The 17,138-nt window shown below is 31.1% G+C and overlaps 1 protein-coding gene across 1 annotated transcript; it reads left to right on the forward strand.

Moving 5' to 3' along the window:
* Positions 1 to 311: 311 nt before the first annotated feature.
* LOC125861625 (receptor-like cytosolic serine/threonine-protein kinase RBK2) lies at positions 312 to 6,529 on the forward strand. The gene is made up of 9 exons (XM_049541487.1): positions 312 to 531; positions 938 to 1,011; positions 1,086 to 1,448; positions 1,578 to 1,829; positions 1,934 to 2,088; positions 5,618 to 5,697; positions 5,801 to 5,936; positions 6,027 to 6,176; positions 6,306 to 6,529. The coding sequence occupies exons 1-9, from the start codon at positions 494 to 496 to the stop codon at positions 6,486 to 6,488; spliced, it is 1,431 nt and encodes a 476-aa protein (XP_049397444.1). The 5' UTR covers positions 312 to 493; the 3' UTR covers positions 6,489 to 6,529.
* Positions 6,530 to 17,138: the final 10,609 nt, after the last annotated feature.

The following is a 17,138-nucleotide window of genomic DNA, read 5'->3' on the forward strand; positions in this document are numbered from 1 at the left end:
GAAAAAAAAAAATCTTGGTTATTACCATACGGCAAAGCTGGCATTTGAATTCCCAAAAATCAAAATCCAAACTAACTCTTCCCACTCTGTCTTGTTTTTTTCAATTACAGGCAAAAGGGAAAAGAAAATTCACTGTTTTTTCTACGGTGACTGTCTAAAATTAAGGCTACGATTATTCCTAGGACCTTAAGATTAGCAATTTCATTTCTTCCTCAAATTCCCTCCACTTGTCAAAATTTAAAGAAAACACCAACCCCTCTCGTGCCGCTAGGGTGGATGGGTAATGCTGTTGTGAAAGAAGAAAAAAAGTTTCCTGAATGATAAGAAAATTGTTCTTGTGTAGAGAAATTGGCTTTGCATTTGTGTTGTAAAGGGATTTTTTTCTGATAAAGGTGGTAGCTAGACCAAATTGCGTGCGACCTGACTATTCTATCGGGTACCTGCTACGTCACACCAAAACAGGAAGGGATAAATTATCGACGTTTCATAGGGGATGGTTGTTAGAAACATCTTTTGTGGTGCTTGTAATATGTAAGTTTGCATTGCTTATACAAAAGTTACTGTTTTTTCAAAAAGAAACTAAATATTATTATTGCTAAAAAAGCTTATTACATAGCTTGATTTGTATGGGATACAAGTATCTATGTAGCTGATCATTTTTATGATATGATAGAACAATAAACAGGGGTACAATATCATAGAACATTAAGCTTTCAAAAAATTTCCAAGTTACTTCCATGCTTTGCTAGTAATCCGCTACTTTGTAATTGCCTTTGCTTTGAATCTGTATTTTCCGCGTCCTGTGTCAAGCATTGAACTCTTGGTTTTGGGATTAGTTAATACTTTTCTTGATGCAAGATCAAGGAATGTATAAGAGGAAAGTGTGATTTAATATTATTTGAATATTTAGAACTAACAATTGGTTGATATTTTATAGGAAATCTGCTAAGGGAATCAGTATGGATGCAGAACATACCTCAGGAAATCTGTCTGCGTCGGCTTCTGCTCAAGGTGGGATTGTGTACTATGGCTTGTTTTTTTTTTTATGTTTTGCCTCTGATGGATGGATGATGTTCTTGTTGTAGACCTCAGAATGTTTGAGATGGAAAGGGAGAAACATGATGATTCTTCTCCAAGAGGAGTTATGGAAGTGGGCATCAGAAACCCAGAGAATGGCTCCATTTCTCCTAAAGACAAACCCTCAGGTTCTCAAACCAGGTTGTCTAATCCACGAACGTCCTCTCGCTGGCATAAGTTCTTCAAGATGTGGAAAAGAAGTTCCGTCAAGAGATTACCTTCTTTTCCACCGTTAGCTGTGCCAATGATGTCGACAAGGAAAAGCAGAAGTGCGAGGGAGAATGTGGCAGCGGGAATCTACCACTTCACATCTTCCTGGAAGAACTTCAGCCTATCTGAACTGAAAAACGCTACCAACAATTTTAGCAAAGGTATGTAATCGTGTTTGACGTCTCTCTTTCTTGCATTCAGGCTTATTTACTACTCTTTGATCTATTTTAACTTTTGAAAATTTTTAAAACATAGATGTGTATTATAGAGTTGATCTCCTTCTTTGACAGAAAACTTGATTGGCAAAGGAGGGTACGCTGAAGTTTACAAGGGTTGTTTACCTGATGGTCAGCTTATCGCGGTTAAGCGCCTCAATAAGGGTACAGAAGCGCAGCAGGAACAAAGTTTCCTATGTGAAATAGGTACTATAGCACACGTAGACCATCCTAATACTGCAAGGATGGTTGGTTATGGAGTGGAAGGAGGGACATACCTAGTTCTTCAACTATCTTCTCAAGGGAGCTTAGGATCATTTCTTCGTGGTTTGTCTCAAAATTTCTAGTTACAAGACAATTTCTGTCCGTAATTGATGAACCACCCTTTTCTTCTATAACACGAGGTGCTTTGTTGTTTTCTATTTTCTCAGGCTCAAGGGAAAAACTAGATTGGGCTGCCAGGTACAAAATAATATTTGGAATAGCAAATGGCCTAATGTACCTTCACGAGAATTGCCAAAGGCGGATTATACACAGAGATATTAAAGCTGATAATATTCTACTTACGGAGGATTTTGTGCCTCAGGTACTATACTATCTGGCATTTTAAATCTTCCATTATCTACACAATTTTGGTAAAATAATCTGGTCTTCTCTGAGTGTATTTTTATGTCAATATAACTTGCTTCAGTCGGATAGGCGCTAGAACAGTATCTATAGTTGTCTAATCTCTGTTCCTTACTCAAATGAATACAAATTTGTAAGGGTCATGTCTACATAAACGTCTCTCTTAACATGGTTAAATGCACTTGCATTTAAGATTGAATTGTTAAGGGAAGAAAAGATTATATCTAACATATACGCTGAGATTAGGTGTGTTACATAATTGCCTTAGTTGTTATGCATATATATTTTTTACCATAGAAGCCTGAATGCTGTGAATAGAGACGTTAAAACAGATCACGTACCTTTAGCTAAAATTGCTGGCACCATTAATCAGGCCAAATAGGGTGACGTCCTTCTAGGATGATCTGAAGGGATAGAAACCAGTTGCTACATTTCCCCCACGCTTCTGCCTTTCCTTCTTGATATCCTAGAACAGCTAAAGATTCAAAGGAAGGCAGTCTCCTGATGGAACTCCTTCCAACATTTTGAAGAACTTATGCCTAGTGAGGGAATCCGAGAATTCGACAAGCAGATTTGAGAATCCGAGGATTCGTGTTTAGGAGGATTAGAGTCATTACCCAGCTTCTTATGCACACTTCAATAACACCTCTTGGGAGAATATATTCTCTGCTTGTATCTGGACAAAGCACCTACATTTAAGATTGACAATTAAATGAGCAACCTAATATAAAGAGGAGCAAATAGAAATTGAGGTAGAAAATGGATGAGTGCATATTTATGTGCGATACATCCTATGTACAGCGGAAAACATGCTTTTAAACGGAAACTAGCAGGATATGCCGGAGATAGAGGTAGTGTATCCTTGGTAAAAGCGAAATAGAGAAAAGCAAAGATAACAATAGTTAACACTAGATGTGTGTATATCATGTTAGAATTGAGATACATCATGTATAACATTCAGTCACATGTTTCAACATCCTTTTGAAAAAAAGACAACCTTTCATAAAAGAGATTCCTTCAATGCAGACCAACAAGAGATGCAACAGAGAGAGGTTGCGGTAGTGATAGTGGGAAAAGAGAATAGAGAAGAACAAACATAGCAATAGTTAAAACATGGATGGACACAAATTGGATAGTTTTGTGTGATCTATTTACTACTTGAAACATGTTTTTTGATGGAGAGTAGCCTGAGAGGCAACAAAAATAGATATAGGAAAAGGGAAATTAAAAAGAACAAGATAGAAAGAGTTAGAAATGGATGGGTACGCATCAGGTGAGATACATCGTGTATACATCACAGATGCGATTTATATGGTTTTCAAACGGAAACCATTAAACACCCTTTGTTTTGCACTGACCTTTTACTGACCACCTATGTCAGTTATTTCTCAACTTTGCCGGAATCAAAGGCTTCATGTGTGGGAATAAATAGGATTTTGGGAGTTGTTGGTGTAGGCAAGAGTTGGAACAAGATGTAGCATACAATTCCTCCTTGTATGTGGTGGGTGACCTGAAGAGAAAGAACTCGAGATATTTTGAAGACAAGCAAAATTCAGTCAATAGGATTAAGACTGTATTTCACTTTTTTTGTGTAAGAAGGAATATGCAAATAAGTGAGAAACTCATTACAATTTATAGAGTTTCTCTGAGATGAGAAGAAGACTTCACTTTTGCCGTTTACAAATATAGTCATATAACCGGTCAAGAAAAAATCAATGTAGTCAAGAAAAAATCAATTACAATGGTCAAAACGCGTTATTTTGCTGACTTGTACAGAAAATTCCAGGACTACTATTATGTCGTTTATGGAAAATATTATTACCATTTAAGAAAAAGGCAAATTCATATTATATCACATAAAATTCCACACCTACGTTTTTGTTGTTTACGAATATAATGACATTACCGGACAAGAAAAAATCAAATACATGTGATATTTCACATGTATAATGGTCAAAACGCGTTGTTTCGCTTACTTGTACAGAAAATTACAGGACTACTATTGTGTCGTTTATGAAAAATATTATTACCATTTAAGAAAAAGGCAAATTCATGTGATATCTCACATGTATAACATTTGCAACACACATTTCAAGAGCGTAGTTCTTTTATTGAAGATTAGTTTGTTTGTAGTTAATGGATGTCTGAATGTGAATGGTTGAGTTAAGACCATAAACCATTAACTGCACTCATTTACATTAAGATTTAAAACACTTATTTTACTAGGGGAGGATTGTCCAAGACCATATAAGGTGACCAAACTTATTTTACAAGGAGAGGATTGTCCAAGACCATATAAGGTGACAAAAATTCCTTAAGCCCACCGATATGGACTCAACACCCCCACACGCCCAGGACTGAGCATATGAAGAGTGAACAATATAAGATGGGAGGTCCATCATCAGATGAAATAATGAATTGGGTTGGACCTGATATCATGATAAAGAAATGGATCTTAAAACTAACTAAACCTCAAAAGTTAGCTCATGAGAGGATGATTGTCCAGGAGACCAGGACCATATTAGGAGACCAAATTTCCCTAAGCCCGCCGATGTGGGACTCAACCAATAGCAAGAGTTTCTAGAGATGGATGGGTACACATTCATGTGAGATACATCATGTATAACATTCAAGATACATGTTTCAAAACATCCTTTTGAATGAAATACATGCTTAATAAAAGAGTTTTCTTTAGTAATTAAAGTTTAAAGTAGATGACTGATCTGGCAAGGTTTTAGAACATAGCTGTGAAACTGTAGCTTACTAAGTTAGTTGTTAGTTAAAATATACTAAGTTTCAAATTTTCTCTTCTTTAGCGCCACAATATAGTTCATAATGTTGTTTTAACAACTAGGGTTTCCCGGTTAGATTTTGTTTAGTGCTGAACTTACCAATATAGAACAAACTTACGGGTGTTCAAGTGCATGCCTAAGGACCTGGGTGCTTGCCCCAAAGTGCTTTTTAAGGGATGCGAAATGCCTATTCCTCTGCACTTAATTTCAGGGCATAAGCTGTTATGATGACATGGAATTTTTGTGAAAAATTTGGTTGTCATCATTCTCTGAGTTCAGTATCACACTTGTGGTCTGTGGAAGTCCTTGACACTTGTTTTTCTAATTGCTATCGGTAGACTGGTGGCCTACAAGATGTGACATCCTTTGTGTAATCTAGTGTTTGTCCACTTCTCTAAGAAAATTGCATCTTCATTATTGTTAGGAAATAATATTCATAGTTGTATGACATCATTTGGTATTCCGAGCTATCTGATCATAGTTGTATTACTCGTGGATTAAGTTTGAATGGTCCAAGAATCATGACAGAGAAAAATTACACGCAAAGTGGTTCTACTTCTCTTTTTAGTCAGTTGAAGTATTCTTTGAGTTCCATCATCCATGTAATTTAGTACTTAGTAGACACGATGATTCGTGTGTTTGCTGCAAATTATTCTTGATTATGGTGTATTCTGAGTATGTGTATTTTGGATGCAGATTTGTGACTTTGGCCTTGCAAAGTGGCTTCCTAAAGAGTGGACACATCATAATGTGGGCAAGTTTGAAGGCACATTTGGGTCTGTAGTCCTGAAATCTTTCATTAAAAGCATAGATAACTTATCTGATATCTTCATCTACCTTGCAAGAAGATCTAATGCATTTTTTCTTGATATTGTTCAGTTATTTCGCTCCGGAGTATTTTATGCATGGCACTGTCGATGAGAAAACTGATGTATTTTCATTTGGTGTGCTGCTATTGGAGATAATAACTGGAAGGCAAGCACTAGATGATTCACAGCAGAGCCTTGTGATTTGGGTACATTCTTCGTGTCACGTCTTCCATCATATATTCCTTATTATCTAATTCACGTATACATCCTTACTACATACACGTATTCAAATGTAGGCAAAGCCTTTGCTCCATCAGCACAACGTCAAAGAACTAATTGATCCTGTTCTTGGTGATAACTACAATCCAAAAGAGATGAACCGAGTTATTATAACTGCTGGCTTATGTGTAGAACAAAATCCACTTATGCGACCTCGAATGAATCAGGCAAGTTGTTATTTTCTGTCACCCTTGATTTCCTGTAGTTTGGAAATTCAACTCATTTTTGTATCATAGAGTGCATGTTCTTCTGGTTCTATATGAAGATTGACAAAATGATCCTTTTTCTTATCACAGGCTATCATCCTAATGAAGACTGAAGACGACTGCTACAAGCAGAATTTCCTGCGAAAGAGGACATATTCAGAAGAACTCTTGGATGCAGCAGAGTACAACTCGACGAAATGCCTGAATGAATTTAAACAGCTTAATCTAAGAAGTTCAGTTTCTGAAAACAACATGAAGACCTCAGCAGCTTAGCTAGAGTTGGTAATTTAGTTACGGCTTAGAGAAAAATTAAATTTATTAACCCTCATATATATATATGTGTGTACTTTCAAATAATCATCTCTGTTTTGTATGGAATTTTGAGGAAATAGGTAGAAAGGGCATCACTCTTTCAAATGCCATGGGAAACATAGTGAAGTGAGTAAACTCTCATTAGGTAATGCATGTATATATTAGACATATGGAAACTATACTTGTAAGTTAAATGGTTCAAAGTGTTTATTTCTTCTTTAAATATCGGTGTTTTCTGAGCCAACTTGTGCGCACTTGGACTATTCCATTGGTATCTGCTACCTTAGTAGCATATAAAACTTGAAAGAAGTTAACTTTCTGTTATGCACCTTTTCATTTAGATTTCTTCTTTTTGGAAAGGACATATATTAGGGAGAGGAGCATAAAAAAAAAATCTTTTTTTTTTCATTTCAACAGATAGTAACATTAATAACTAAAGAGAAGGGGAGACCCTTTCGCAAAACTTATTTCAATAGGAATCTCGCTATCTTAGGACCCGTTATCTAGTGTGGGAATCAATGATTCTTTTATATTTTTGACTGGACAATGCTTCATTTTATTAGAGCAGAAATGTGCACACTGGTCACTTTTGATACTGTCTTTTAAAAAATAGGCATTGTGGGAGTAAAGCTTTTACTGGTGAAATTTTGTGATAATGTTATGAAATTTCACAAGTGATATTTTGGAAGGGAAAATTACATGATTAAGCAAACATATACTAGTTAATTAGTCATCATAGCTATAGTTTTAATTCATTATCACTCGTGACCAACATTCAGTGATAATTACGTGGGCTGGGGTTTCGAGTTTTGTATAATTCGGAATTTGTATAACTTTTGTATAATATAATTTGTGTTACTGTTTAAAGTTCAGATGTTTGAGTTTGTATAAATTTGTTATTTTCGAGTTTATACAAAAATAGCTCAATAATCCAAACATACCTGTGAATTATACAAACTCGCCCGCGAATTATATAAACCCACGATTTATACAAACGAGATAGCTTAAACTGCAGCTACAACCTGTAAATATGCAAACTATAACTATGGAGCATAATTAAGTTTATTATAATAGTTATTTGTGAAAAATCTCCTATTTGAAACTCCATCATAGTGGCTATTTTTCAATGAGCAACTTTCACATATAGCAAACAAAAAAATCATATTTGTATGTTATAGCAAAGTTTGCATAATTGCACTCCATAGCAAACATATATATGTATAATTCGCTATACATATACAATTGAAAGCTATGTTTATTTCGCTATACATATATACAAAAAGAAGCAATTGTATAATTCGTTGACTCCTCTTCAGATTTGTATAATTTCTCTGGCAGGCCATTTGTATAAATTGTTGTTAGCCTCTCGTTTGTATAAATCATTGACAAAAATATTTGTATATCAAAAATCGCTCTCTCTTTCGCTTTATACAAACATGAATTATACATTATACAAACATAAATTATACATTATATTTGTATAATCTGTGTTTGTATAAAACGAGAAAGAGAGAAAGACAAAAGAGAACTGGGCAGGGGAATATTTGTATTGTATAATTATAAGTGTATAAGATGAATATATATGTATTTGCATGTGTATATACAATTTTCTTTCGCTTTATACAAACATAAATTATACATTATACAAACATAAATTTTACATTATATTGTATAATATGTGTTTGTATAAAACGAGAAAGAGAGAAAGACAAAAGAGAACTGGGCAGGGGAATATTTTTATTGTATAATTATAAGTGTATAGGACGAATATATATGTATTTGCATGTGTATATACAATTTTCTCTCGCTTTATACAAACAGAAACGCAATTTATACAATTCTGTTGTATAAAGCGAGAGAGGCGAGCACAAAGGGAGCGAGCGAGAAAGGGAGAGTGGCGAGCGAGAATTTAGAGGGAGAGAGGTGGCTGGCAAACGTTTGCTACGGAGCGCAATTAAATCAAACAGTAGCTACTCCATTTATTTTAGATTATAAGTTTGTCATTATGCACAATTATCCCTTTTTGAGCTGGGCTAAAAGAAGTCGCTATTTGTACCCCCATTTACAGGGGTTTTGTAATGTGGGCTACACAAATTTAAGACCAATATCTTAGGCCCAAGAAGAACTTCTGTCAAACTCTTAAAGATCTGCGAGAAACCCTATATTGTAATCACAAGTACAAAAATATAGGAAACTATATTAAGAAAACATTTACAATCGATGACAATAATTTATTTTTTTCACTGAACACTTAAAAATACATTTGTAATATAATTTTAATGTATATTACAGAAAACAATTTATAAATCTCATATAATACAAATTTTATTGAGTGACAACACATTTATCACACACTTTAAACATTTCTAATACATTGTGTCAATTTCTTATCAAACAAACATAATATATTTTAAACACTTATAATACATCTATATTGCATGCATGATTCACTTTTAATACACAATAAAGATTTATCATAGTATTGATATATATTATTATAAATGATAATAAATAAAAAATATCACTAAAATCAGTAATTATTAATTAAAAAAGTACTCATCCCCGTAATTTTTCTAGAATATAGAAGGGGAATGACACGTTGTGATTGCAAAAAATGGCCCAACTTTGGACTATATATGCTTAAACTCAAACTTAATCTTACCAATCCTAAAACTAGATTTGTCTTTATGACAAAAAAAAATATTCACATTACTTACAAAAAAGTGTACTCGGTATTTGGGGTAAAATTAAAAAGTGTACTGATAAAAATATATATAACATGTATATATATTGTAGGAATAAGGGTCTGAAAAATATCTTAACTTTGGTCGAATTTGCTGTTGCGATACTAAACTTTCATGAGAACCTATTACCTCCTTAGACTATTTAATAACGTATTTTAAACATATATATTTGCCCACGTGGACATAAAAAATAATGCAAAATTATAAATAGTAATGTGTCCACATGGGCACATATATACCTTTAAAATATACTATTAAATAGTTCAGGGGGTAAAAAATACGGTATTAAATAGTCTAGGGAAGTAATAGGTGCTCATGAAAATTTAGTATCACAACAACAAATCCGTCCAAAGTAGGGTATTTTTCAGTCCCTTATCCCTATATTGTATGAAAGGTAAATAATGAAGTAAATATATATACTCCCTCTATCCCTATTTACTTGTCAACTTTTCCTTTTATAGTTGTCCCTAATTACTTGTCCATTTTGACAAATCAAGAAAGGACAAAAAAAAATTCTCATTATACCCTCAATTAATTACTTTGAAAAAGTAGAGCTTTTTGAAAATATTAAAATTTTAATTCATCCACTTCATAATTAATATGGGTAAAATGGTAAAATCACTATGTCAATAATTGTTTCTTAATAGGTGTGTCAATACAAAAGTAGACAAGTAATTAAGGACAGAGGGAGTATATTGTATAACAAAGTGTATAATAAATGTATATATAGTGTTTTAAATAAAATTTAGAAATATTTTGACTTTTGAATATCAATTGAAATTTTATAATCAGTTCCATCATCTATATCAATGTAGTTTGAATATTTGTGCATGCCAATTAATGATGTGAAATTTCCAAGAATTTATATCAAACAAGTAGTGTATGTAAAATTAGTTGAACAGTGACACCAACGAATCAATACTTTACTTTGGTGCTTTTTTTTTTTTTAATTTTAGTTTCATAAGTATGTGTGTGCTAATTGATTAGCAAACTTTATGTCACTTTCAAGAAGGTCTTTTAATGATATTTTTGCACGCATCTCTGTGCTGAAAATGATAGCAACCAAATCTCCAAGGGCCACAAAGCAAAACATCTAAGTTTAATTTACTGATTGTAATTATCCTAATATTACCACTAGCAAAAAGTTAATTAGTCACACACTGGTTGCCGTTTGTTGTTATTTAGAAGACACAATAAACAAAAACATGATGTCCAATAAAAAATTATGGACGATGAAAATCTTTATATAAAATGACACAATAAAAGACAAAGCAAATATAGAAGTGAAAAAGAAGAGTATACATGAGAGATAAAAAACGTCACTTTCTTCTATTGAATTTGTAAATGGTGATATTAGATAATTTCCTTCTTTACGGGACACATAAATTAAGTTAAATATGGATTTAAAATAAATTAGGTGAACAAAACTTAATTTAAATTTGTCAAGGGAAATAGGATTGGATCAATTCAAATCCTGAAATCTGTATTTAGATTCAAATATTATTACGTAAACAAAGTTTTATAACCTAAAGTTATTAGGTTTGAAATTCACAACATATTAACATATAATTATACTCCTTAGCTTGTAGTAGTAGAAAACCTTTTTGACCAATACACACTCTACCAGCCTTGACACATTTAATATTCCTACTCTCTAATCTGAAAAATAAAAAAAAATACTAGACCACATGTCTCATGAATGCGTATGTTACAAGATGAATGTGTTGTTTCTCTCTGTCAGAGGCTATTATTTAATGTCTTTGAAAAAATAGGAGCTATTTATCATATATCTTTTTATAATTATATATAAAATATAATACACTATCATAATTGCTCTAGTAAATAACTAAAGAAAATAGATAGATAGATAGATAGATAGATAGGAGATAGAAAAATAGAAGAGAAATGAACTAATTATAGAAATATCTCTTTATCTCTAAGGTTCACTAATTGTTTGTTGGACCCATCAGATCAGTTAACGAAAAAGTGGGCTTATCAACAACAAAAGGTGAAAATAAATACATACGCAAATGTAAACATAAATCGAAATTCTAGGATGAAATAGGTTGTTTAAAATCAAAAACTTTTGTAGAGGAGAGACCACACATATTCCAATTGATCTTCTAAATATTCATCTTATTATAAAAAGCAATGTTTTAATTACAACATAGTTGAAGAAGCATATATATGCCAAAACAAGAAAGCAAAAATGTCTGGTTTGGATTTGTATGACCCAAAAATTATAAAGGCCACAAGCTGTCAGTGTTTGTAGATTTCATTACTATAAGCTTGTCCACAAAACTGAATATATGTTAAATACACGTCAGATGTACTTGTGTCCATATAGTACGTGTTTTTCTTTTCCTTTTCTTCTTGTTCTCTTTTCATATTTATTCAGAATAGAAATTAAAATATATACTTTTATTAACATATGTATTAACGTTACCATTCATTTTTCTACTCTTGAACTTGGACGCAACATATTGCTTGAAATTGAATAGTAGTAGCCAGTAGGTGTTTAATTTAAAAGCAAGCAACTGTTTTAAATTTTGACATATGTATTTGTTATAATAAATAAATGCAAGCCAAATTGAGAAATTAATGGCAGTCAAATTTATGAGTCGCATTTAAATTTTGATATATATATATATATATATATATTGATTGGTTTTTGATATTCTTTTTAGTTTATAGTACCTGAATTGTTGAGTATGACATATTCATTAAGAGTAGACTTGTTTTAATACTTCTATTTTAAAGATATTATTTTATTAGAGAAAAAAATTAAAAACTAAACCTGAAAAATTATAAAACAATCTTCTCAAAATTATTTTCCTTCCTATTAAATACACCCAAAAAAGATGACGATGCAATAAGCTAGAACCGGCCTTGATTCTCTTCAACCGCCACCCACCTCTTTCAATATCTACCAAAATTTGTATAAAATATTTTGTCTTCTAAAACATGAGAATTCTTTTGTATTTACAAAAATGTGAGCTTTTCACCAATATTTTAATATTTAAATGCTGAGAAAACAAACGGTTATAATTAGTCATTTTTTAGATTTAAAGATAATTAGATTCCTATGTATAATGTGTGTGGTATCATAATTTGTGTTAAAGTTTAATTTACTTGATTGAAGTTTTTAATTTAAAAAAATATATACACAAAACAAATTTAAGAACACGAAGAGACGTTGGTTGAGTCATGAGTGTTCTTCAAAAAGTGGGGAAATGGACCCGCTTAAGTTGGCATTTATTTCTGATTAAATTCAAAATAATTGTGGAAATCGAAACAGATCCATAAATTAAGTTTTATGAATATATAAGGGTTTGAAAAATATCCTAACTTTGGTCGGATTTGTTGTTGCGATACTAAACTTTCATGAGCACCTATTACCTCCCTAGACTATTTAATACCGTATTTTTTACCCTCTGAACTATTTAATAGTGTATTTTAAAGGTATATATGTATCCACGTGGACACATTACTATTTATAATTTTGCATTATTTTTTATGTCCACGTGGGCAAATATATATGTTTAAAATACAGTATTAAATAGTCTAGGGAGGTAATAGGTCCTCATGAAAGTTTAGTATCGCAACAACAAATTCGACCAAAGTTAGAGTATTTTTCAGACCCTTATCCCTACAATATATATACATATTATATATATTTTTATCAGTACACTTTTTAATTTTGCCTCTTTATAAAGATTATTTGTTATATTATATTTTTTGCAATATATGTGAATTTTACATATAAAGCATACTATGATTTATTTTCTTATTTGTTTTTCTTTTCTTTCCTTAACTTTAGCATTTGATAATGATACATATTTATTTTGTATGTATAAACACTGATTAGATCCATTAAGTTCCTTATTTAGAAATTCATTTTTCAAAGTGAAACATGTTTTGAAGAAATAAATTGTTCACTCGTTTACTAAATTGCTTTTTATATGAGATAATTTATTCAGTCATTTTAATATAAATAGTGAGATAAAATAATCAAAAAAAATAATTAATACTTATAATTAAATATAAAATAAAATAATCTCATATTATTTTAAAATTATTATTTTATCCCACATTCTTAGGGGTTCGGGCAGGGCTTTATGAAGTTTTTTTTTAATTCGAGAGAAATTGGATCTTCACCAATAAATAAAAATTAAAGAGAGATATCAAAAACACTCATATATTTCGCATAAATTATTAGTTTCATCCTTGAACTATTGACATTTTAAAAAATATTTATCTAGTTGACTAACTAAACTTAGATACACTCTTGATATGCAACATGACATAGCAAGTGGTCTCAAACTCTTGTAGGAGCATGTAGTTCTTAACAAAAATCGAGAGAAGTGTTGAAAACACCCATAAACTTGATGAGAATTTAGGGGTGTATTTCACTAAAATTATAAGATCGGGAATTTATTTAGCTTCAATTAGTCAAGTGAAAGGATGTTTTTAAGGCTGTCAATAATTCAAAAATGAAACTAACCATTTACGCCAAATTTAGAAATGTTTTTAATATTTTTCTCAAAATTAAATAATCAACTCAATTATTAAGATTTTTCGGAGAGTTATGAAGTCATGGTCTCATAGAAGAGCATAAACTAAAAACTCGCCGTAAATCCCATGTTTGCTTCCGCATCTCATTTAAGATATTCTCATCCGGGTGTCGTGACGTAAACTCATTTTCTCCTCTTTCATTTTGTCGGCTACATACTTTGCTTCAATTCTCTTTACCTCCCCATTCTTCTTACCAATGCTATATCCACCCACAACTTTTTTTTAAAAAAAAGATGAGTGTATTTATATGTGTAAATATGTTGACATGATGTTTGAAATACCCCAAATAGTTCTTGTATTATACTATATATATATGGACAAAATTTTAAGGATGACCATTTCAGATGAAAAAAATATTTTTGAGCTACTTAGAAATTTAAAATTGTTTTAACTACCAATTACAATTTCTTATACTATCTAATATGGACTATGGTTATTAAATTATGTTTCTTTAGAGAAACAAATAAACTTAAAATTAACATTTCTTAAGTATAGAAGTGTCATTTATATTATCTCTCGATCGTCTTTCTTTGGATAATTGATAAATATAGATTTAATTTATACAAATACATTTCTATATGCGTTAAAAACTTTATTGATGGTATTTTCTCAACTTCAATATTTGTAACCGATTGATTCTTTGAGCATATTTAATTTGTAGTGTGAAGTTTGACAACCTATCAATGCTACTTTTATCCCTTTGATGTTTTCTCCTTTAAATGAAAGCATGGCTGTAATTATTAGAATATTAAGATGATACACCATAATAATAATAATAATAATAAATATTCAAATTAAATTGCTCCAAAATTATATCGGTAAAAGTAAACATTCAATTGTATTTACATATAAATGTAGTCAGAGTGATTCTACTAGAGTAACAAACAACACATATTATACTTTCTATAATAAGTACATAGAAATCTTTGTTATTTGCGTTTTTTTAGTAATATGTGGACGTGGTAAAAGTATACATTTTTTTCCATACAACACATGCTTACTTTTCATCACATTACTTTATATGTATATCAATTGATTGAAATTCTACTATAATTGAGATTAATGCAAATTAAGATGTTTCAAAATTTACTTGGAGTATATATCATTTATTTTTCGCCATTCTAACTTGTACAAATTATTTTAGATCTCTTATATGTAATTTTTATTTTATTTTCATAAAATCAACTGCAAGTTGGTAACAAAGCCAATTGACCCTTCTATCAAATACTAGATAATGTTGCCCGTGCTATGCACGGACCCAATAATATAAATGGTATGTTTTGGGGCTAATACCGGAGTTTTTGAAGCGATTGTTTGCGTGGATAAAGGAATAAGTTTTTTTTATCACAAACCTGTACTTTCTTTGACGTTATTTAAGGCATAATAAGACTACCAACATACAACATTTTTGAAATATTTTATGTTGTCAATTATCATGATTTATAGTATTCTTACGATAGATTCACTTCAACAATCAATTTGAAAACGTATTTTATGTTGTCAATTATCGTGATTTATAGTATTTTTATGCAATTTTTAAATATAAAAAAAAAAACAAAAAAAATAAGACAAATAAATTAAAATGGACCCAATATATGTTATTTTTGTTGTCTCAATTTATGTGACACAAATGAAATTTGGAGAGTCATCCAAATTTTCATATTTTTTTTAAAAATGTTTTAAGTTATTAATTATTGTGATTTATAATATTTTTATGTAACTTTCAAATAACGTACATTACTGGTCACTTTGTCCTAATTTATGTGATATGGATAAAATTACAAAATTAACCCTTTAAAATGTCTTTCAGATATTTTAAGTTGTTAATTATTATTATTTATAATACTTTTTTGGTAATTTTAAAATGATATGTGTTATTTTTTCTGTCCCAATATATGTGAGCCTGATAGAATTCTGAGAGTCAACCTATTTTATTATATAACTTTTAAATATTTTAAATTGGTAATTATTGTAATTTTTAATGCTTTTTAAGTCATTTGTAAATGATATATGTTGCTTCCTTGATTGGGACTATTCCATTTATGACATATAATATATAAATATTCAAGATTAGGACTTTTAAAAGAGAGTTTATCCCCAAGTATAATATATAAATATTCAAGATTGGGAAAAGTCTCAATCTTGAATATTATATATTATATTTGGGCATAAACTCCCTTTTATTATATAGTAGAATAGAGAGTAGAATGTTGGGCTAAATCAATTTAAAAATACTTTTGATACAATGTGATATTATCTATTTGGGGTCAAGTCCGCACGATTTTCCCCAAAATACATCACACCACTAAGATCGCTTACACCTTATAGGTAGCTCCTCAATCTTTTCAACTATTCCATCCGTCTAATAATAGTTGTCCACTATATTATTTTGGGATGTCCAACAATATTTGTCTACTTTATTAAATGAATGGTTAATTTTACACTTAGTTTCTAATTTATCCTAATCATTAATTAAGGTCATTCCGCTATTACATTTTTCAAAACACCGTATTTATTATATTCAAAGGATGATATAATAAAATAACATTTTATTATAGTTTCTTAAGAAATGTGCAAAGTCAATAATGAACAAGTATTATTGAACAAAAGGAATACCAATGAACTTTTATTCACATACCCAACATTCTCTCCCTCAAAGTAAGTTCCACATTCACCACAATCCATGGATCGTTTTTTCAGATTTACATTATGCCCCCGTATCATTTGAGATTTACAGTGTGCCCCCATATCATTTTGTGGTGTGCGCATCTCCAAAATTATAAAATTTATGACAAACGAAGCCTGCAACTAGCTCCTTCTTGTGTATGTATCTCCACACTCATAATCGTAAGCAAATCGAGCCTTGCTCCTATCATTCCACCACATGACTTTACTCATCCTGCTTTGCTAGGCTAAATCAATCCAAAAACACTCTTAACATGATGTGATATTATTTGTTTTGCGTCAAGTCTGCACAATTTTTTCCTAAAGACTTCACATCATTAAGAGATCCTACACTTATATATAACATCTCAATCTTTTCAGCTACTATGGTAGACTTTTGTTTGCACACACAACAATTATATTTCAAAAAATAGCAAAGTAGTTGTTTCCCGATTGGAGTTTTTTCACAATAGCAAAGTAGTTGTTTCCCAATTGGAGTTTTTTCACCCACCACAAAAGTTAGTGGGATGCAAGTAACATTTTCCAAAAGTCGTTGGTCATTTGCAAAAATAAGCAAAAATTGGATTGGCTTACACCGCAGTTAACAATGAAGAGAGAGATAGAACAG

Source organism: Solanum stenotomum, chromosome 1 (genome assembly GCF_019186545.1).
Source record: "Solanum stenotomum isolate F172 chromosome 1, ASM1918654v1, whole genome shotgun sequence".
Taxonomy (NCBI): Eukaryota; Viridiplantae; Streptophyta; class Magnoliopsida; order Solanales; family Solanaceae; genus Solanum; species Solanum stenotomum.